This window comes from Somniosus microcephalus, chromosome 16 (assembly GCF_052327205.1).
Source record: "Somniosus microcephalus isolate GS21.2 chromosome 16, FLI_Smic_1.0, whole genome shotgun sequence".
Taxonomy (NCBI): domain Eukaryota; kingdom Metazoa; phylum Chordata; class Chondrichthyes; order Squaliformes; family Somniosidae; genus Somniosus; species Somniosus microcephalus.
This window is the reverse complement of record NC_141002.1, coordinates 83,929,170-83,953,203: the sequence shown is the minus strand read 5'-3', so window position 1 is coordinate 83,953,203 and position 24,034 is coordinate 83,929,170. Positions and strand designations below refer to the sequence as shown.

Sequence of the window (24,034 nt, the reverse complement as noted above, 5' to 3'; positions counted from 1 at the left end):
GCTTTGTGGTGGCTTTTATTTCAGCATTGCGGCCAACAGGACACTATGATGGTCAGTAACAGAGGGAAGGTAAGGCGTGGGACAAATGTTGAATGGGGAATTGGGGTTGTGATCACTGGTACTACAGGCAGATGATTCCATCCTGGATATCTCAGCCAGAAAGAGGCTGTCTTGAGTTGCATCCTTCCTTCTGCTTCCTGTAAATCTGAAATGAAAGCATAAAATGCTGGAAATACCCAGCAGGTCCAGCAGCATCTTGTCTTGAGACTTGAACTCTGTTTCTCTCTCCACGGATGCTGCCTGACCTGCTGAATATTTCCAGCATTTTCTGTCTTCTCAGAGGCCTTCTTTTACCATCCGAGGCCTTGCAAGTGTCCAGCAGCACTCCCTGTACACTTAAAAAAAACTTTTAACATGTATTGCACCAAGCCACTACTTCAATAAAATTTTTAAAAATCCAGCTTAAATGCAAACTTACCTGAAAGATATGCGTGTGTCCCTTTAAGAAGTGCTGACAGTGTCCCTGTCAGTCTGCTGAACGCTGGGTTTTCAGAACGAGCTTAGGACCCAGCGCTGAACTCAGTGCTAAGGTCGAAGGTCGCCGAGGTGACACTAAGTCGGCGACTGATGTCACCCTCTGTTCATTTACTTGTCCAGGGGCAGCGCTGCTATCAGCAATGCTAAGGCCCCTCACCAAAATGGCAGCCATCAAGTCCAGTGCCAGAGAAGGGCGCTATAGAGTGGCGGCCACCATTTTTCACCAGGACAGTGGTGTAAACAGGTGGGGCCCAGTTTCTAGGCCTCTGAGTCCTGATTATATCAAATGGGGCCAAATTCAGATGAATTGTATTCTTGGGAAAATGAGTGCTGACAAATAATATTTTTGTTTTTCAAAAACATTACTTTGCAGTTCTTCTACGTCAAATGTAACACAGCCCACAGCATTGCTGGTCTGCCCCTCCATGATGTCCCAATGAACTTCAGAACACAGTACTGCAACCTCCACCTTGTCTCTTACACCTGAGGCAAGAGGGTGCCCAATTTGGAAAAGTGTTTTGTATTGAGGATTACAGTTTACCAAGGATTGATTCAGAGACTTCCAGGATTTAATTAATTATCGTCATTCGCAGATCTTAATCCTAAATCCCGCACTAAATTGAAATGAAGGGAAGAGAATGCAGAGAATTAGGGAGCCAGTTATCCACCCACCTCAGTCTGTTTATGGAATATCGTACAATATTTTACTATTCCTTTCAGTCTCCATTTTAAGTTGTTAAAATCTACAACATGCACTTACAATAGTCAAATCTGTCCTTGTCTCCCCATTTCTAGTGTTGGTAAGTCCAAGGGCATGAAGTCGAGCCACTGCTGATCGGATTCTTGACACCTTATTGAAATATCTATCATGTCATCATAACTGGAAATGAAAAGGTCTCTACTTATTAAAGACTATTTTAAATTGACACAATAATGAGGGTAATTTTACAGATCTGTGCTGTTGATGTGGGACAGTGCATTTGATCGAAAAATCATGACTCGTGTGAATTTCAGAAATGCTGTGCCACATTACCCCCATCTAATTACTTGCAATTTCTTTCTCCCATCGTCTTTTTGCTCCTTTGTTACAGTGTCTATTTTCTTAAATGGCACTCACAGATTTAATGTAATTTCCATCACAAGCATGTTTGGATGGATGTTTGTGACATTCTCCATGAAACCCAATTAGCTGGAAAGCTTATAATGGCAATCAATTTAAAGCACCAAATTACAGAAATGTACATTTTTGAAATATTCCTCAGGTATGACAGCAGTGAAGAGAATACCTGTGTTTTTCTTTACTGCACTTTACAAGTACTGTCTTGTATTAAAAACTAAAATTCACGAGGCATTTATTTTTGCAATTTATATTTTACTATCACCCTGGGCATGGTATCCTGCACTAAACACTCATCACAACTGAGTGAGCAAATGAGAGACTAACTCACAAGCCTCCTCTCCAATGTTATGCTTCACGCAGTTGCTAGAAAGAAATGCAGACTGGATTGGACGGCACTTCCTTCAGTTTTACTCTCCTTCCTGTGCATTTCCAGCATTTTCTGATTTTATTTCCGATCTCCAGTTTATCTTCCTTTTTCATCCGAATGATTGATGACGAAATGTATGGTGAGTCCAGGATGTGAACTTCTTGCTGCAGCATGTTCGAGCTCAAAGGTGACATTTACTCTAATGAGATAGCTGCTGCATTTTCATTGTCCTAATATCATGCCTCAAATTGCATTGTAAAGAGTGGAACAGTTGCTGGTGCCTTTTTAACCCTTTACTTTATACAGTTTCTCCTTTTGCTATGGACATTAGTACAGGTTTCACAGGATATACGGCACAGAAACAGGCCATTCAGCCCAACCAGTCCTTGCCGGTGTTTATGCTCCAGCTATTGCAGTCTTGTGTGCTGCAATAACTCTACCCTGGCACCAACTGTCTGACCATTCCTTCCTCAGTCATTGCTGGGGTGCATGCTGGCAAGTTCGAACACTTTGCAATCTGTGCTCAGTGCCACGGCAAATAGGGATGCCAACTCAATCCATGAGTAAGAAATCACAGAGGAAAGAACCAGTGATCGTTGAGGTGCTGAGATCTGACCGAGAGGAGGGGGGGTGGGAGGGGTCAATAAATAGAGATAGGTATAGAGAGGGACTACTTTGCAGCAGAGATGAAACACTACCTGCTCATAGATTCACATTTCCTGTCACTGATGGTGGCTGTTGACAAATTTGAGTCCCATAAATCATGACTGCTAATCAATGTTGTGCCAGAAACAAAAGTGAGAGACCTAAAGGGAAAACTTGGGGAGATGATAAGAACGAACCTACATTTACATCGTAGGGATGTCCCAAAGCACTTCACCACCAATTAATTATTTCTGACCATTAATATAGACAAATAACGGCAGTCAATCCATGCACAGCAAGATCCCAAAAATAGCAAATGGAGACAAATGACCAGGTTATCCGTTTTGGAGGTGTTGGTACAGCGAGAGATGCTGGCCAAGACACCGGGAAAACTCCGTGCTCTTCTTCAAAATAGTGCCAAGCAATCCTTTACGCCATAAATTGTACTCAGAAATGGTGTCGTTTAGATGAAGGATTAATCCCGACAAGAACCAGGGTCTTGAGGGTGAGGAAATCATTTGTTCCCCAGATTTGGATGGGCATCAACAACGAAAACTTGCATTTATATAGTGCCTTTAACGTAGTAAAACATCCCAAGATGCTTCACAGTAGTGTAATCAGACAAAAATTGACACTGAGTCAAAGGGGGAGGCATTAGGGCAGATGACCAAAAGCTTAAGATCTTAAGGAGCACCTTAAAAGGAAGAGAGGTGGAGAGGTTTAGGGAGGGAATTCCAAATATTGGAATATTATATAGTCAGTGGGTACTTGGTACTCTGGGTGAAATAACTATTGCTAAAAACATTTTAAAAAGACCATCACTTATTAATTCTGAGAAATACACTGGCACTTATGTACTCAAATGATATTCTCACTTGTCTACCCACTTTCATTTATAATATTCAACATTGGAAATTATTTTCTAAAATATAATGGCCTGGATTTTGCGATGGCAATGACGGTGAACTTTCAGTGTTAGCTGTCATTACTCCTCTGAAACTGACCGTAACTTCAGGATTTAGCGCATGCACAGATAAATATGGAAATCCTGAAGTTGCTGTCAGTCATTCATTGCTCCGACATAGGCTGTGCTGCGGAACTCCCCATAGCCGGCAATCAGTGAAATTAGTTGAACTGACAAAAAGTTAAGCTTTTCCGATCTAATTACGCTATTAAACACCTCATTAAAAGTTAAGCCTTGTTGGAATAGGTGTAACTGGGGTTTTAACAACTGTTCTGGCCCTGAAAAACAAATGTTATATTTGTGGAATGTCAAATTTCTCCTTATGATAGAAAATGACTAGATTTTAAAAATAATTTTAAAAATTAATTTTGTTTGATATTTCAGCTTCTATCTTAACCCCATGTGTATGTGCCGATCTTTAATTCACTCACTGTAAAAATTTTAAAACATCAATTGAATCGGTGCTTTTTATTTCCTGGTTTGCTGTCTGTGAGAATTCTTCAATGTGATTGGCTGCTTAGACAGCTTGATGACATCACTGCTACTCTATGCTAGGAAGCCCCGATTCACAGCGCTACAATCAATTACACGTCGAGAAACCTAAAGTTTTTGCCACAGAGATTGCGAGATCTTTGTGGGCAGCTTTCTTCGAGGTCAACGGCGATTGCCGTCACTTCGCCACTAACCGCAAAATCCGGATCATAATTTCTCTGGTCACAATAGAAAATATGTATTGCATGACAATATAATATGCCATTCTGAGTTTTGCTAAACATAAAAACTGCTTCTGTTAGGTACAATAATAAAGTGACAATACTTTTTTTCTCGATGATGAATATAATGAGCAAATACATTCATTTCAGTGCATCATCTTATGAAAACTATATTTTTACGCACCTTTCTTCCAAGTACTTGTTCTTTATATCTTAAAAAGCTGTGTTTAGCCGCTTTGAATAAGGCTCGATTTATATCATTGATTATTAAAATTGAAAAACAACAAAGCTGCTTATACATCCGTTAAAAGGCACTAAAATCCTGGGGATGATACTGTCACAGAAGAATCTTTAGAAAGGGGGAATTACATTTCTTTAACAGTCTTCTAAAGAATTAACAATACTTTGTGCACAGATTATTAAGTATCTTAGACTAATTTTTAGACATTTAGACACTCTCTGTAAAGGGATGACCTTGTAACATAACCATGTTATAACTATAACTGAAGTATGAATTATGCTGATGATAATCTGGTCACCACAATGATGTGGTCTAACTTCAAAAAGGACTATTTATACAGCTCTCACTGTGCTTAGCAACTGAGCTGTATGTAATATAACCTTGGAAAACAAATTCTAGCTTTTGAAGAGTTAACAAATAAAGTACCAGTACCTGCATGACGATAAGGAGGTCAAAAACGAGGACAAAAGAGGCCAAAAAGGCTCTCGAGACCTCATCACTTGGCAAAAATCCTCGGTTCAACTTGTCCCAGCTGATCCAGTCAGTGGTAATGACAACAACAACAACACTTGTCAGGGTGATCAGTACAGACCTGTGAGTAAAAGAGAGTAATACATTTTCACTTGTTGCTCGTAAGTAAGCAAAAGGAATGGTACCAAAGCTTTTCAGCAATTCTCAAAGTAAATATTTTTATTTTTCACAAACACAAGTATTTATTTCTAGAAACATTGATCTCTTTTTCTTCATTACATCATCTTTTCCTCTGGTCATCCCATTCCCATGTATCCTTTGTTTAGTTGAATGATTGGCCACAATCGACTGATCTACGACATTTGAAGTCAGTTTGCTACTTTTCCAGCATTAGGTCTACCTGTTAGCTGAGACAAACAAAACATCCATTTTTTTCCGAGTGGACATCCCACCCTGTAGAGGGTTGAGAACACACAAAGCCCATTGTACTTTGAGAAATGTGACTGCCAATCAGGTTGTATGTAATGTGAAAGCAAAATACTGCGGATGCTAGAAATCTGAATGTAATGTGCATCTCTTGACTCCTATGCTATTTGTCAATTCTCACAAGCACCAATGTCTACACAAAATGGACCCAGAACAGGAGAGTATTTTGATGTGGACCAGAGACCTAGATAGTAAGGGTCAGTACATTATTCTATGGGGGGCATTACACTGAAGACCAATCTGTTCTCACCAAATGCCCATACACATGGACTTCCAAGCAGAGGTCATTGGACAACAATTGGAAATGGGAATCCTGTCTGCTTTTTTCCCTCTCCAATCCAAGGGCACATTGGAACACTAACAGTTGCCATGATTGTGATTAGCTAACTCACCACAGATCAAGGATTGAACCTAGGACCTTATGGCCTAAATGACATTACACCCAATATGCCATCTCTGCATATACTCCTCAAGTTGAGGAATAACAATTTTTTTTCTAATTCCAATTTCCTCCCATTAACCCTCCTTTCCTGAAGGCTGCAATTCAGGTCGAGTGACAGTACTTCACTGGCATCTCACCCAAGTCACCTCCTCCCAAGTGTGAGCTTTAATAAAGAGCTTCAGCAGGATAACAACAACAACTGGTATTTATATAGTGCCTTTAACATAGTAAAACCTCCCAAGGCACTTCACAGGAGCGTTATCAAACAAAATTTGACACCGAGCCACATAAGGAAGATGGTCAAATAGGTAGGTTTTAAGGAGCGTCTTAAAGGAGGAAAGAGAGGTAGACAGGCGGAGAGGTTTAGGGAGGGAATTCCAGAGCTTAGGGCCTTAGCAGCTGAAGGCACGGCCACCAATGGTGGAGCAATTAAAATCGGGGAGGCTCAAGAAGCCAAAATTGGAGGAGTGCAGATATCTCAGAGGGTTGTAGGGATGGAGAAGATTACAGATAGGGAGGGGTGAGGCCATAGAGGGATTTGAAAACAAGGATGAGAATTTTAAAAATTAGGCTTTGCTTAACCAGGAGCCAATGTAGGTCAGTGAGCAGAGGGGTGATGGGTGAACGGGACTTGGTGCAAGTTAGGACACGGGCAGCAGAGTTTTGGAGTCCTGATTGAAGTCATCACAGCCAGGTTGACTCGGTTCTCAGCTGATGCCAGCAAATGTAATGCCAGAGTGAGGAATCCTTTCTGTTTATGTAATTAATTCTGCAGGTAGGGCCACATGGATCCATCTTACAACATATTGAGAATCCTGCCATTCTGTAAAATAATGCAGACCCTCTTATGCTGCTGATAGTTGTTGATGGGGTTGGAGTTGAAATTGCTTCTTCAAGCAAACAAGCCATCAGTGATTTATTTAATAAATCTGCAGATAGCTGATTGGCTTATATCACTGATGTTTCCAGTGGCAGCCTGGAAGGATCCAGAAGTATAACAGTTAAAGTCACTTAATTTACTTTTGCAGTTCAATGCCTGTTGAAATATTTGTTTGCAGTTTATCTTGGAGCTAGCAGCACATCTCTGCTAATGACTTCCACTTTGTGAATTACAGCCTCTGTAGGTACTGCTCCCCTGATCAATCAATATTTATGCACCTCTGTCTATGGATGTAGTTGCAAGGGTATTTATGGGTGAGTGCAAAGTACCTCTGGTATGGCTTGACCCACCTCTGTTGCTCCTCCAAAAAGCACGTGGAGGCAGATTCCCTCAAAAGAACACATTGGCCCGTAATTTCTGATAGGAGGTATCCACCTCCTATCGGGAAAACATCTACGTCCTTACCTGAGGGCTCCCGAGGTCCGGACACTTCCGCTCCTGGGCCTCTCCACAGTTGAAATGCGCAAAGGCCCACGTATCCCAGGAGCGCAGGCAGTTCGCAGCATCCCTGGGATCACGTGGACCAGGCCAGCCAATGAATGAAGGGAATCCCCCTTCATACTTTTGACAGATAGACCTGTCAAAAGTATGAATGGGGATCCCTGAAAAAAGACACTAAAACATTAAATAAATTTTTTTTTTAAATCACGTTTTTAAAATGAGTTAAAATTACATGAAATTAAATATATTAAATAAAAATTTAATTTTTTGGAAAAAATAATTAAAGTTTTTTACGGGGCTAAAAATAAACTTACCTTTTTAAAAGTATTTTTAAATTATAAATGAGTGAAAAACAATTTTTTTAAAAACTTTTTTAAACTCTTATGCTGGTAAAAGCAGGCCTTATGCCCCTGCTTTTACCAGGCGTAAGATTTCTTAGGGTTTTCTGCGGGCGGAGGTTCTCCAGAAAGCAGCACTCTCCCCCCACAGAGGCCCTTCTCCAGGACAGGCGTCCGATCTGTCAAGAGGATTCCTGACAAATGCCGGTTTTCAACGCATGCGCTTGGCATGCCTGAAACCGGCACTTGCGAGGCCCCTACGGGTGTGTACACAGCCCGAACACACCCGTAGGCATCGGAAAGTACGGGCCATTTTATTTTAATGCTGTTGTCCCAAAGGCTACTGACTTTCTCAGTGGCAACAACAGCAAAATGAAGAAGTTGCAAATATAACCTTCAAATGCTCATTAAATCTATTTCCACAAACAGCACAGCCCCTTGCAACCTTGGGTGCCTATTATATATGAGCAGGTACATGAAACAATCTTATACCAATGTGAGCGCCAGGAAATTGTGTGCACGACTGAACCAGGTAATTTAGCCCAGATGGATCCATGCAGATGAGCAAGGACCCAACGGCGAGCTGTTGAACATTTCTAGCGCCCTTGCGAATAGCTATTAACACAGTGCAAAATGGGCAGAGATCTGACGTGGCGGATCTTCACCCCTTTTTCCAATCTGTTGCCCCCACACCAATAGTGTCTCCATGCTAAAGATGTAGCTTATTAAAAAAAAATCCAGGGCTCTTTCTCCCAAAAGCTATTCAGTGAACTTTGCTTGAAAGGGTTCATCTGTGATTTTCAAGTAAGGAGAGAATTAGACTCAACTGTCCTATTCCGATGGTCAAAAACTCCACTGACACTTACTATTTAGGCTTACCTGAGAAGTGGGTGAGGTGTAGGAAGGTAACCAGGGCCTATGAAACAATACACCACTAAGAGTTACAACCTTCAAGAGGAATATAGGGGTTTAGAAAGGAAAATATCACAGAAGCATTTATCCTTTTGCTGTTTGGTTACATTTTTTTTTTTAAATAGCACAATGGCACCTACTCCATATTGCCAGCAGTTCCTCTTTGGTACTATGTAAAGAATAAAGTAGATTTGATTCAACAACATTAATCCATTTAAATTGTACTGTATATATATGCAGCAGAAATCAAAGATTACTTTTTGCACCACAGATGGAATGATGCTGCTGCACACATCATAGAGCAAACTGACTAATCAACCTGCTTCCAGAGGGAACCATGCTCAGTGAAAGCCTGGGTAGGAGAATTGGCACAGAAGAGTTGAATTTACCCTCATATATAAAATATTAGGTTCATTGGCCCAGAAATTCGGGTCCCCACGCGTGATTATGCGCTGAGTACTCACGCGTAAGCCCAACGAAAGTGGCGGTTTCGTGCATGCACTGCGCATGCGCGGGAAACCGGAACTTATGTTCCCTTGAAAGAAGGGGTTCAGAGGTGGAACGTGTGCGCCGGAGAGGCAGCGCGTGCGCATTGAACATATGTTTTTTTTCCAGGTTTCTCCGGGAGGGTAAGTCTCCAGGAGTTACACATGTAAAAAAGCAGGCGCAAGGCCTGCTTTTAACAAGGTAAGTGGTGAATTAATTAAAATTAAAACATTTTTTCCACAGGTTTATTATTTTTCAATACTTTAAAGAAAGGTAAGTTTATTTTTAGCCCCGTTAGAAAATGTAATTAATTTTTTCAAAAATTTAAATTATTGTTTAAAATAGTTACTTTATGTAATTTATAGTTATTTTAAAAATGTGATTGTTTAAAAAATTTATTTGAAGTTTTAGTGATGTTTTGGGGCTTATAGTATTTATAGTTATGACAGCTCTTCCTGTCAATTTTATGAATGGGCATTCCCTGCTACCATTGGCTCTCCATGGCCCACGTGATCCCAGGGGATGCATCGAACTAACTGCGCCCCTGGGATACGCAAGCACTGCGTGCCGGCAGTTGGAGGAGGCCCAGGATTGGAATCCCACGTGGGCCCACAGCTCAACGGCCGGCGCGCTAGTTAAGTGCAGGTCGGAGGCTTGCACCTCAATTTGGTGTCACGCAGCTGTTTCTTCGGTTTCCCAAATTACTGCGTTTTGCCACTTAATGAAGGTCAGAACGTATGACTTTAAAATGGAGACTGAATTAGGTCTGTACATGCTACAACAACAACAATAATTTGTATTTTTTTAGCACCTTTAATGCGGCAAAATATCCCAAGGTGTTTAACAAGAGCGTTATCAATAAAAAAAAATTGACACCGAGCCAGAGAAGGAGATATCAGGACAGATGACCAAAAGCTTGGTCAAAGAGGTAGGTTTTAAGGTGCATCTTAAAGAAGGAGAGAGAGGTGGAGATGCAGAGAGGTTTAGGGAGGGAATTCCAGAGCTTTAGGCCAAGGTAGCTGAAATGGTGGAACAATTAAAATCAGGGATGCGCAAGGTGCCAGAATTGGAGAAGCACAGAGATCTCGAAGGCTTGTAGGGCTGCAGGTTACAGAGATAGGGAGGGGCAAGGCCATGTAGGGAGTTGAAAACAAGGATGAGGATTTTAAAATTGCGGTGTTGTCAGACCAGGATCCAGTGTAAGTCAGCAAGCACAGGGATGATTGGTGAACGGGACTTGGTACGAGTTAAGATACGGGCAGCAGAGTTTTGAATGAGCGCAAGTTTATATAGAGGATGGAAGATGGGAGGTCGGCCTGGAGATCACTGGAATAGTCAAGTCTAGTCCAATTATCCATGCCCTCTAATTTCACCTGAAGATTACACTTGGTCTTGACTCCTCATGTACAACACCACAGGAGATTGGCTAGTAATTTAAGGTAATTTAAAGACTATTTGTAATAGAAAGTATAGCATCCGAAGGCCGAAAATGTGTGAATCCACCTCTTGTTATTGAGAGTTAGTGGAATAGGATATAATTTAATGGGTGTGTCAATGTGTGGGCAAAGCGAATGCTTTCTAATCAACTGTTCTGCCTTGTTTTCAATTAAAGAAAAATAAACTTTTTAGACAATACCATAACCCATGGAAGAAACTAAACAACAGTTTTCAGATGCAAGAAAGTCACAAATTCTACAAAAGACCGAAAAAAATCCCCATCACATTTAACCAGCTTTGCTACCATCGCATTAGTAAAAGTAAACTCAAGTGTTAATGTCAAGCGCCACTGCGCGTAAAATCATATTTATCAGCCTTAGGCCACAACAACCCAAGTGTCCTTCTAGCGCTTTTGAAAAGATGTCCAAAGGAAACTCCAAAGAAGTTCCATTTTTCTGACAACCATTTTGAGGTTAAGTTTACTGCCTATCTTGATTGCATCGCATACACGCATTAGAGATATGGTTCTTTGTGCATTCTTAATGGTTAATGGAAAAGGAAGATAAAAGTGATGGTTTATATCCACAGATAAAAAAAAACTTTCAACCAGAAATACATTTTCTGGATGAGAAAATGTGAGATTTTGTTCAACAGCATCAGAGCTTCCCCCAACCAACAGGCACCACTCGCATTCCTCATCCAGCCTGAGGGCCTTTACTTCATACGTATACATACACATTAGATCTAGATCTACTGTGGATCTCATATACTTTTATATCAGACTCCAAAGATTTGGAACCGGAGGTTGCACTTAATCCTTTAATTTCAAGCTCTTACTTGCACATTTTGTTTACAAAGCCTCAAGTCCATTGCAAACTGTTTCTTAAAAACATCTATTCATCATTGGTCTGAGCATTAGGTTGATTAATTAGCGCATGCCTGTGCAACATTGTAAGAACATAATATGGACCTCAGATACATCATCCTTGCCCAGTTAACCCTACCACAATCTAATTGTGCACCTTTAACTAGGATAATAAAAAATACATTTGTCTCAGTTTTAAGTTTACCTAAAAGAAAGCAATTGCAGGTTGCTGAAATGCCTGCTACTGACCGATTCCCCCAAAGTATCATTGTCGACTGAGCTGGAGAGAAATTCACAGGCTTGATCAGCCTCTTTTCATGCTAGGAGAATAGCAGCAGGTCATTAGGTGGAATAGGAAGAATGTCCCAATTTGTAGGGAACAATATCCATAAAGAAAATAAATTCTTCCGTATTTCATTAGGTGCATGACATTTGCTGACTCGCAATAAAATAATTTGCAGCAATGGTTTGAATAATAAATCTCCTTCAGTCATTACGCACAAGCCATTTTACTTTAATGCACAAGGTTTCAAAAGCCTTCAATATAAAAAGCTTATTTTGCAAGATGCAAACACAACAAAAATTCTACTTTCACAAAATACAAAAAAGCAATCTGCATTCATTAATGTTTAATGATTGCAGTGATTGCTGAATGAGAACAATGTGGCACCTCAAGTAAAGTTTGAGCATTTTTTAGACCCTTATGATGTACAGCTGAATCATGATGTCAAGACCCAGTGGAGCAGGCAGCTTGGCTTTGCTGCAAAATCCAAAGTCCGAGTTTTGTTGATTGTCGGAGTCAGAATGTAGATTCAGGCTATGGATTATTCGCTCATATTATATTTATTACTGTGTCTGGCTATTAACTCTCAGTTTGCACTTTGCATTTTAATATTAGTTCTGTTACATTTCCCACTGACAAACACAATTATGTTTTTTAGGTTCTCGGAGGAAGTCTATGTATTACTAAACGTCATTTTGATCCCATCAATCAAGTAAAAACCTATAGAATCCTGTGTACTGCAAGGCCACAATGTGTAGAAGAACAAAGAAATAAATTAAACAGAAAATAGAAGCTGCGGGTACCTCCACATGAATTTCACTGCAAACACTCATCATAAATATTTAATCCCTCCCTAGAGACAGTGCACGACTTTGGAGACATTCCAAGCTTTAATTCCATTCCATTAGACAGCTTGCAGAATGTGGATTCGGAAACTTAAAATAATTGAATCCATAAATGTCTTCATACTTAAGTGAACTGAGCACTAATCAAGGATGTGCTTAAATTAAAACAAGCTTCATGTTTTCCAAAAAAAAAGCACGCAACATATCTTAGCTCATTTAGTGCTATGGATCTTATTCGTTATCATTACAGTACAGGCTCTGGTCCTAGGAAAATGTGTGTGCAACTACGTTTCTCAAGAAGTGCTAAATGTATACAAACCAAGTAAATCAACGGAGAACAGTGCAGGCTTATGATATCCATAAAATCTAGATATTTATACAGCATTTTCCTTGAAAAACACAAGTCTCATTTAACCTTTACAAATGCGATGTTAAAGCTCTCAGGAGTAACTGCGGAGAGCGATTTCAGGCTGTAACATAAGGCGCTGTAGCGTGTGATGAATGGGTTTTAAAAAAGTGGTGACAGTTTATTGTTAATAATAAATAATTGAATCAAACTATACCAAGAAAGAAAACTGGAAGCGGTTACATAGCAGTACAACATATTGAAACTCCGATGTTCTGTGACAGAGTGCCAAGAAAGAGGTTCATACCTGAATCATCCCTCCCCAACTGGGGAGTGACACTTTTGGATACCTGGGACGAGGTAAGCTGCTTAAACTCTCAGCCAGGGAAGAACCATTGCATGGGGAGACTTTGTGAAAGAAAAAGATACATAAATGACCAAAATAGGATAACTCAATGGTTACCCACGAAGTGTTGGAATGGAGATTCATACTGAGCACTGCTCAAGTGCTTCCTCATTGGGTAGCTCTTTCAAAGAGCCAGCACAGGCATGAAGGGCTGAATGGCCTCCTTTTGTTTGTGCTATATCATTCTATATGTCTTTTAGCAGGTTAAAAAAAACTTACTTTTCTCGGACAGTCTTTCTTCTGAAATCTAAACAGCTAGCTAAGCCTAGGCTGCTTTCTTCATAAAAGAGATTTGCCTCCTCTTTTCCTCATTCAACAGTCTTTGATGAAACTGACCCTGAATGTATGTTTCACCTTCTTTTGTTCCCGGGGTCCACAGAAAGTGGAAGAGACTCAACTTGCAGCCTTTCCCATCAAGGGGTTGGTTAGTTGACCTGCCAATTAACCGGCTATCACCTCCTCCTCCCTCCCCCAGGTGGAGGCCTGGTCGGACTTCAGTTCAAACCAACCTCAAGTGTGAATGTCTACTGGAAGTATCTGAAACAAGATAACAAATCACCTTTTGCCCCCCCCCCCCCACCCCGATCGTTATGGGTTATACTTTCAGTGACTGTTCATTACCTCCGAGGCAAGCTCATTAACATACCAACCCCTCTTTGTCCCAATAGTTCCAGCATGTGGCTGGAAGATGGATTTCAAAACTTGGTGAATTCATGTTAATGTAAAGCAATATTTCAATATAAATCATATTCAAATCCAGCCTGTGGGGGAAAAAAGTCAAAAATTCTGAAATGCGAAACAGGCCATCTTGTCTAAGAAAAGTTAACTTTTATATATATTTTTAACTAAAATGAGTAACCATTAATCACATCCAGTAATATATCTAGCGCATAGGTTTCCAACCAAGATACCTGAACCCAGGGGGTTGCCGAGGTCAACAGATTTCCATATTGTTAAACTACTAACATGTTATTTCTGTTGCTGCATACCAATAATAACTGTTTTCGTCAATGATCACACTGTTTTTCTTTGGGATACTGACACTATTGTTCAGAGGTCAAAATGGCAGGTCCCCCACACAAAAATTTTTGAAGATCACTGGTGATGGAATGGACAAGAAGGCTAATCTTTTTTTACTTTTTAAAAGAAAGTGCCAAAACCTCAAGGATCTATCCTAGAGAGCACTACTTCTACCTTGGTAATTACTTAATTATTACATTAGGCAAATATATATTTAGTATACACCTGAAATGTCACAACTGCATTTTCTTTGAAACATAGCAACAGATTTTCAACTTCACAATGAAAATCAATGCAATGAAAAACAGGCAGTTTTAATAACGAGTGTGTGATCTGATTCGCTCAATTCCCACCCAGGCAGTGAAGACAAAAATCTATCCCATCCTCACAGAGAAGTCACCGTCAATCCATGTGGGGCATCTCACAGCCCAAAGCAGACTGGGAGTTCTAAATTGCAGCCTTTCAAAACAAGATGGGACCAGTAGTTAAGTCTCAAGAAGATGTAAATTAATTCTTTGCTTGTGTAACAGTATGAAGGGAGTCTGCAGAAACAGAGCACATCAATGTGGAGGAAAGTAATGAAGTCTGTAGCAAAATAAACATTTCCGTATTATTAATAATAAATCTCATTTATAAAATATGTAGTGAATACTCATCATTAGTAGGGTTAAAATATGAATGTTGTATGCTAATTAGACAGTTTTAACATACACTGTATTATGTCAGCATGCAAAATAGGTTGATTATAAAATAGGCTTCCCCAATAACTCTCAGTAATACATATTACTGATGTATATAATAATAAAGCCATGTGCAGTACTGTTCTTACCAGAAGCCATGTTGTGCTGTTGTATAAATATGCTGTGTCCCAAGATATCATAGAATTGGCGACGAGGATAGGATTGCGGATTCCCTAGCTGAAATTTTTGTTGGAGGATAATCCTGCCAACCGACGGAGGGACTGTTAGAGGTTCTTCGTTTTGCAGAAAAACTTAAAAATCCGAGGTAAATTTCAAGTGCATGTGGCTGAACTGTCGACGTTGCCAGACGTTCCATGGCCGTGCCTATGGAAATAATAGGGCGCTTGGGTGAGTTCCATCATGACTGAGACACTTTCGGAGCGTATCTGGAGTGGTTAGAAATGTTTTTTACCGCAAATAGTATTGTCAAAGTCCCCGATGATGTAAACTGTAACTGAGCGGTTTTAGAAATGAAATGGACTATTTTTTTGACTGAAGCAAGCCCCAAGATGTATGAAACCCTGAAAAATTTGCTTGTTTCCGCCAAGTCGAAGGATACACCACTGAAGGAGATCCTAGCCAAGTTAGAACAGCACTGCAGTCCTGAGCCCCTGGCAATTGCTGAAAGTTATCTTTTTGGAACACGTGATCAATTAAATGACAAGGGTATCAGTGAGTACATTGTAGCTTTAAAAAAACTATCCATTCACTGTTATTTTGGAAACTTTCAGGACCGAGCTTTGCGTGACCGCTTTGTTTGTGGGTTGAAAAATGAATGTATCGGAAGTAGATTGTTGACAACCCGTAGCTTGACTTTTGACTTAGCTTGTCAGACAGCTATGTCGATGGATATGGCCGACTGATATTCCCAAGAGTTCCACGCCATTTCCAGGTGTCAGACAACGGAGGTGAATCGGCTGCAGGCTAAAAGTAAAAGGCAGTTGGGCCCCAAGGCCTCAGCAACTGGCCAAGGTAATAGTGCATTGAAGCCGTGCTATCGGTGCCTGGGACAACACATCGCTCAAAGCTGTTCATATGTGAAAGCAGAGTGTTTCTACTGCAAGAAAACTGGGCATCTTGCTGTGTGCCGACAGAAGAATAAACCGACTGGCAATGTTAGAAGTAGAAATCGCCAGACACTACGTACCATTGAAGAGAAGCAGCAGGACGAGGAGTATCTGGAGATTCACATCATCAGGAGCACAAAGGTATCCAACAGCGATTCCCGAGGTGGTATCATCCAAGTAGATGTCGCAGGAAACAGGATACCCATGGAAATCGACACTGTGCATCCATGAGCGTAGAACCGGAATCACTATATCGCGACAAGTTGTGTGATTATTGACTAGAGAAATCGAAGGTAGAGCTGCGCGGCTACTCAGGAGAGCAAATCCCTGTTGTAGGAAGTGTCACCATACCAGTGAAACACAAGGATCAGTGTCAGAGCTTGCCTCTCATAGTAGTGGCAGGAGACAAGCCTTGATAGGTAGAAATTGGTTAGGATCACTGAAGCTGGATTGGAATGAAATTTTTCGCGTGGAAGCGAAATTTGCTTCAAAAGATGATGTCATCAAGCAGTATCCGAAGGTGTTCAGTAAAACAGGCAGTCCGTTCCAAGACTCCAAGGCGAGTGTCAGAGTGCAGAAGGATGCAAGACCAGTTTACTGCAAGCCCCGTCCCGTACCATACGCACTCAAGGAGAAAGTTGAGCAAGAACTCAAAAGACTAGAAACTGAGAACATTATCTCTAAGGTAGATCTGAGTAATTGGGCTACACCCATTGTTGTTGTACCTAAGTCAGATGGTAAGGTAAGGTTGTGTGGTGATTATAAGGTAACCATAAACCAGGTTCTAGAGTGTAATTTACCCAATACGTTGCCAAATGTGGAAGATTTGTTCACAACGCTGACAGGTGGCCAGATTTTTTCGAAGTTAGATCTAACAAATGCCTACTTACAACTTGAGTTAGATGAAGAGTCCAAGTCATGCTTGACTATAAATACTCACCGAGGCCTATATCAGTTCAATAGGCTACCATTTGGAGTGTCTTCTGCCCCGACATATTCCAGGGGGTGATGAACCAAATTTTGCAAGGTGTTGAATGAAGTGCCCAAATGGCTAGAGAAGCACAGAGTACGAGTGACAGCTCACAAGTGTGAGTTGTTTCAAAACTCAGTGGAGTGCTTAGGGCACAGAGTAGACAAAGATGGTTTACATCCAACCAGGGGAAAGCTGGATGCAATCAGAAATGCACCCACTCCCAAGAATGTCTCTGAACTTCGATCATTTTTGGATCTTTTGAAATATTACAGAAAGTTCCTCCCAAACCTGGCTACGTTGTTACATCCACTGAATGAGCTGTTGAGAAAACAGGTCCCTTGGAAGTGGTCAAAAGAATGCGACACAGCATTCAAAGAGTGTAAAAGCCAGTTAGTAGAGTACCATGTTAGTTCACTATGATGTATCTAACAAGATCAAGCTAGCGTGTGACACCTCTCCGTACAGAGTTGGGGCAGTGATCTCTCATGTACTAGATAGTGAGAGGAGAGGCCAATTGCTTTAGCTTCACGCACTGTCAGTGCCAGTGAGCGGAATTATGCGCAGGTCGAAAGGGAAGCTTTGTCATTGATTTTTGGGGTCAAGAAGTTTCACAAATACTTGCTCGGTCGTAGTTTGTCATAGTTACTGACCATAAGCCCCTGACGGCTATCCTCCAGTTTCAAATTTAGCTGCAGCCTGAATGCAGAGATGAGCTTTGATTTTGTCAGCGTATACGTATGATATTGAGTACAGACAATCAGCTGATCACAGTAATGCTGATGCTATGTCCAGGCTGCCATCCCCATCACAAGTTACACCCAATAAGGAAGAAGTGTTCTATTTCTCATACATTGATGAGCTGCCAGTCACAGCTGAAGAGATTGGTAGGGCAACCAAACGTGACCCAATTATGTCAAAGGTGTATGATTACATATCAAATGGATGGCCAAACCAGGTATCAGAGGAAAATATCCATCCATACTTCATTCATAGGAATGAATTGTCAGTGGATAAAGATTGTATCATGTGGGGAGCAAGAGTGGTTATCCCAAATAGGTTCAGGTCTAAATTGTTAGGAGATCTTTATGACCAGCACCTGGGAATGTGCTTGACCAATTGCTTTGCACAGATACTTATGGTGGTCAGGTTTAGATAAAAAGATAGAGTACATAGGCAGTCAGTGTACAACATGTCAATTAATGAGCAAGAAACCACCATCAGTACCATTACAGCCATGGAAATTGCCTCCCAGAGTGTGGCAAAGGTAACATGTAGATTTTGCTGAGCTAGAAGGACAGCAATTGTTCATAGTGATAGATAGTCACTCAAAGTGGGTAGAGGTGTTTCCAATGCGGATAATAACAACAAGCAAAACACTAGACAATTTGCAAAGATTGTTTTTTTCATACGGCCTCCCAGAAGAAATTGTGTCTGATAATGGGCCGCAATTTTGTTCAGAAGAGTTCACACAGTTCATGAGCAGAAACGGTGTGAAACATACCAAAGTTCCACGGTACCACCCTGCTTCAAATGGTGCAGCAGAGCGCACAGTACAAATTGTCAAACGTGCCCTCATCAAGCAAATGCTGGATCCAAATCCAAAGAAACATCAGTTGTCATTGGACCACAAACTGGCAAATCTTCTGATTACCTATCAGAATACTCCTCATACCACTACTGGTAGAAAACCAGCAGAGTTGTTTCTCAAACGACAGCCACGAACCAGGTTCTCATTGTTAAAGTCAAACTTGGCACAGCCCGTAGAAGAGAAGCAATCAAAGCAGAAAGAGAGTCATGATAAAGGTAGAGTTAGAGAGAGAAATGTGAAGTTGAACCAGAGGGTTAGAGTGAAGAACCATATCACCATAAATGGTTAAAATGGTTACCAGGAAGAGTGGTGAAGATATGTGACCCTCGCACATATTTGGTCAAGGAAAGGTTAAGTTTGTTCACATTGATCATATCTTACCTACAGATGTGGAAGGAGTTGAAAGCTGGGATGATTCAATTTATTCTGATGAGTCAGATAGTCTTGTTACAAATAGAGTACCAGTAGCAAATCAGACGTACCAGAAATAAGTCCAAGATAAAGTCAGAATTTAAGTCTGAGCCCGACTCAGGCAGACAAACAGTCTGAAAGTGTAGTGAGTCCAAATGTAGATCAAGGTCAGCCCTTGGAGAAAAATTCTCTGCAGGCTCAACCTAGAATGAGTCAAAATCCTACAACCAGATCTGAAAGTTCAGTTCAAGAAAGAAGTATCCTCTTCGAAACAGAAAACCAGTAGTTCAGTTTAATCTGTAAATATGGAAAATAAGTTCATAACTTTTGTTTGTGTTACAGAATTCTAAAGTAGAATTTGGAAACATAAAATGGGTTCTAATTGAGAAATGTATACCAAGAGTTGTGTATACCATGCAAGTCATGTACAATGACTATTTGCTATGATTAACTTCTTCAATGAGGAGGGAGAAGTGTAATCGAGCCACCTGGTGAACTACTGATGTATATAATAATAAAGCCATGTGCAGTACAGTTCTTACCAGAAGCCATGCTGTGCTGTTGTATATATATGCTGTGTCCCAAGATATCACACATACTACCGAGAACTTAGAAAGATATCCATTGGGCTAAAAAGGGCAACATAATAAACAATACTAACTACACCTAAGTTACAAAGAGAATGAACATTAATCAGAAAAACACACCTAATCCACACAACTTAAAACAACACATCCTTATGAAATGCTTCTGCTTACAGATACAAACTGTACTAATTGGAGGCGGTATCAGCGGCGGCAGTACTTAAACAGCGGGAGACCAGGCAGCGTGGACCTAATTAGAGGCGGTATCAGGGGCGGCGGAAACTTCAACGATTTCCAAAAAAACAAGGAGTGACGTCACAGGGCAGCAGGTAAGTGATTGGTTGGTGAGTATTAAGGTTTTTTTCTCTCTTTTCTCTCTAACCTAGGACAGTGGTTTAAACTAGGTGCGGAAAACTACAATGTACTGTATTAAATTTATAGCTTAACTAGTTAAACTAATTAATATAACTATAAATAATCAATGAATAATGACTTTAATTAAATAAATAAAATAAGGTTAGACTAAGATATGGCAGGGAAGATTGTGTGTCTGGACTGCAGTATGTGGGAGCTTGTGGACAGCGAGACTGTCCCGAGCAAACACGTCTGCAGATGTCTCTATCTCGAATCTCTCCGGCATTGAACTGGAGTGTGAGTTGGAGACACTCCAACACTTAAGGGAGGGGGAGGAATTTCTGGACAGTTTTATCCAGAATACAGTCACATCCCAGAGGAAAGCACAGCTTCAGGAAAGGGAGGGTGTGACTGTTAGGGAGCCAAGTAGCGGGGATTTAGGAGAGGTTGAGGAGGTCCCGGAGACACTGGTCCTGTCCAACAGGTACAATGTACTCACTACCTGTGAGGACAAGGAGAAAGACTGCAGGGAGGACAGCCACAATGCAGACCAAGGAACCATGGCTCAGAAGGCTGTCCAAGGTGGGGAAGAGCAGAATTGAAATGTGGTAGTGATAGGGGACTCTATAATTAGGGGGATATATAGCATCCTCTGCACCCAAGAATGAAAATCCCGAAGGATGTGTTGCCTACCCAATGCCAGGTTAAGGGATATCTCACGGCAACTGGAGAGGAACTTGGAAAGGGAGGGGGTAAATCCAGTTGTCGTGGTCCAGGTTGGAACAAACGACATAGGTAGGAACAGGGAGGAGGTCCTGCTGAAAGAGTATCAGGAGTTAAGCTCTAAATTAAAAAGCAGGACTTCGAGGGTAATAATCTCTGGATTATTGCCCAGGCCACGTGCAAATTGGCATAGAAGCAGACAGATCATGAGAATTAACACGTGGCTAAAGGGCTGGTGGGGGAAAGAGGAGTTCCTTTTCATGGGACACTGGCGCCAGTTCTGGGGCAGGAAGGAGCTGTACCGATGGGACGGGCTCCACCTGAATCGGGATGGGACCCATGTCCTAGCGGAAAGGGTAAATAGGGAGGTGGCAAAGGCTTTAAACTAGTAAGATGGGGGGAAGGATCTACAAGAAATGTAACCAGCCTAATTATAAACAAAATAGGAAAAGAGAGCAAAGGAAAGTCTGTGTGGAGTTTGCACATTCTCCCCGTGTTTGCGTGGGTTTCCTCCGGGTGCTCCGGTTTCCTCCCACAGTCCAAAGATGTGCAGGTTAGGTTGATTGGCTATGATAAATTGACCCTTAGTGTTAGGGGGATTAAATACGTGGGGTTACGGGGATAGGGTGGGATATGTGTTGGTGTAGGGGTTACGGGGATCAGGTGGGATATGTGTCGGTGCAGGCTCGATGGGCCGAAATGGCCTCTATCTGCACTGTGGGGTTTCTGTGATTTCTGTGATAAAGTAAGGGAGGACATTGATGGCAAGGGAATAAAGAGAGTTATAGAACAGGAGTCTAAAAAGATGGTTAAACATAAAGTGAGAGGAAATCCTATTAAAAATGAGTTAAACTGTCTGTACAGCAATGCACAGTGTCTATAATAAAACAGAGGAGCTGGAGGCAATCATGCATTGCGAGGAACCAAACATAGTAAGGATTACTGAGACATGGCTACAGAAATCTCAGGACTGGGAATTAAACATTGCAGGGTAAAACGTATTTAGAAAAGATGGAGGGAGAAAAAGGGAAGGTGGAATAGCTGTGCTTATTAGGGATAACATAAGTGAATCAGCTATCAGCAAGACAAAAATAGAATCCATATGAATAGAGGTAAAAAATAATAAAGGATCAATCACACTAATAGGTGTAGTCCACAGACCACCTAATAGTGGAAATGAAGTGGAGGAAAAAATATGCAGACAAATTAGGGACATGAGTAAAAAAACATAGAATAATAATCATGGGGGATTTCAACTACCCCAATGTTAATTGGACAAAAGAGGTAGGTAAAGGAGATAAGGGAATGAAGTTCCTACAATGTGTACAGGACTCCTTTCTAACCCAATATGTAAAAAGCCCAAGGGAGGATTTTCTATTGGATCTAGTAATGGGGAATGAACCAGAGCAGATAAGAGAAGTAAAAGTAGGGGAACATATAGGCAATAGTGACCATAATATAATACGCTTTAAGATGATAATTGAGAAGGATATAAGTATGATGAGAACCAGGGTAATAGATTGGAGAAAAGCTGATTTTGAGAGGCTGAGAATAGAACTTGGGAAAATAAAATGGGCAACAATATTGGCAAACAGCAATGTAGAATGACACTGGGAAACATTTAAAATGGTGTTCAACAGAGTGCAGGAACAATATATTCCGCTAAAAGGAAAGAACAAACTAAACACTAATGAAACTCCATGGATGAATAAAGCCTTAAGGGAACAATTGAGGGTAAGGAAAGAGGCATACATTAAGTACATGGACAGCAGGGGAACACATGATAACGGAGAGTACAAAGAGATTAGGAGAGAAGTAAAAAAAAAAATTAGGAAGGCAAAGAGGAACTGTGAAATTAAATTATCAAGGAACATAAAACAAAATAGTAAAATATTTTACAGGCACATCAATAAAAAAAGGAAGGTTGGGGTGGGAATAGGGCCATTAAGGGATAGACAGGATAATACAACAGGAAACAATAGAGAGATGGCAGAAATATTAAATAATTATTTTGCTTCAGTATTTAGCAGGGAGATAGCACCATGACATTGGATGATGAGATTGGTAATGCGATAAGTGCATTTAAAATAAAAAGAGGGGATATATTAAATAAACTAATCAAACTCAAAGAGGATAAAACCCCTCATCCGGATGGATTGTATCCACACATTTCAAAAGAATCTAGGGAAGAGATAGCAGAGGCATTACTACACATATTTAATAATGTTAGAAAAAGGTGTAGTGCCAGAGGACTGGCGGATAGCTAACGTAATACCTATATTTAAGAAGGGGGATAGAACATGTCCAGGGAACTATAGACCAGTCAGCTTAACATCGGTGGTAGGAAAAATAATGGAATCCCTACTAAAGGAGAAAATAGAAGAACATCTAGAAACCAAAAACATAGTAATGAATAGTCAGCATGGATTTTAAAAGGGAAAGTCTTGCTTGACCAGCCTCATTGAATTTTTTGAAGAGGTAACAGAGAGAGTAGACAATGGTAATGCAGTAGATGTAATTTATCTAGATTTTCTAAAGGCCTTTGATAAGATACCCCATAATAGACTGATGAACAAGGTCCGACAATGCGGAGTCAGGGGACAAGTAGCAGAATGGATAGTTAGCTGGCTTCAAGACAGAAAGCAGACAGCAGGGGTAAAAGATAGTTATTCACAGTGGCAGAAGGTGGGTAGTGGTGTTCCAGAAGAATCTGTGCTGGGACCACTGTTGTTCACAATTTATATTAACGATTTAGACTTTGGAATCAAAAACACAATTTCTAAATTTGCGGATGACACCAAATTTGGGAGGGATAGTCAATACTGAGGAGGACTGCAACAAATAACAGGAGGACATTAATAAACTTGCAGAAAGGGCATATAATTAGCAAATGAAGTTCAACACAGATAAATGTGAGATATTACATTTTGGTAGGAAGAATAGGGAGGTCACTTATCACTTGGAGGGCGCGAGTCTAGGTGGGGTAGAGGAACAAATCGATCTCGGAGTGCAAATACACAAATCACTAAAAATTGCGACACAGGTTAGCAAGGCCATTGATAAAAGCAAACCAAGCACTAGGGTTTATTTCTAGAGGGATAGAAGTGAAAAGTAGGGAAGTTATGCTAAACCTGTATCGAACCTTGGTTAGACCACATTTGGAGTACTGCGTACCGTTCTGGTCGCCATATTATAAAAAGGATATAGAGGCACTGGAGAGGGTGCAGAGATTTACAAAGATGGTACCAGAAATGCGAGGGTGTACATATCAGTAAAGGATGAACAGGCT

The 24,034-nt window shown here is 40.8% G+C and overlaps 1 protein-coding gene across 2 annotated transcripts in view; it reads right to left on the bottom strand.

Moving 5' to 3' along the window:
- Nucleotides 1-24,034, bottom strand: part of tmem117 (transmembrane protein 117) — a 336,326-nt gene that overhangs the window by 34,890 nt on the left and 277,402 nt on the right. For both annotated transcript variants that reach the window (XM_086009384.1, XM_086009385.1), the window contains one exon: nucleotides 5,020-5,179. In XM_086009384.1, the coding sequence (XP_085865510.1) occupies nucleotides 5,020-5,179 (160 nt within the window). The remainder of the gene's footprint in view (nucleotides 1-5,019; nucleotides 5,180-24,034) is intronic.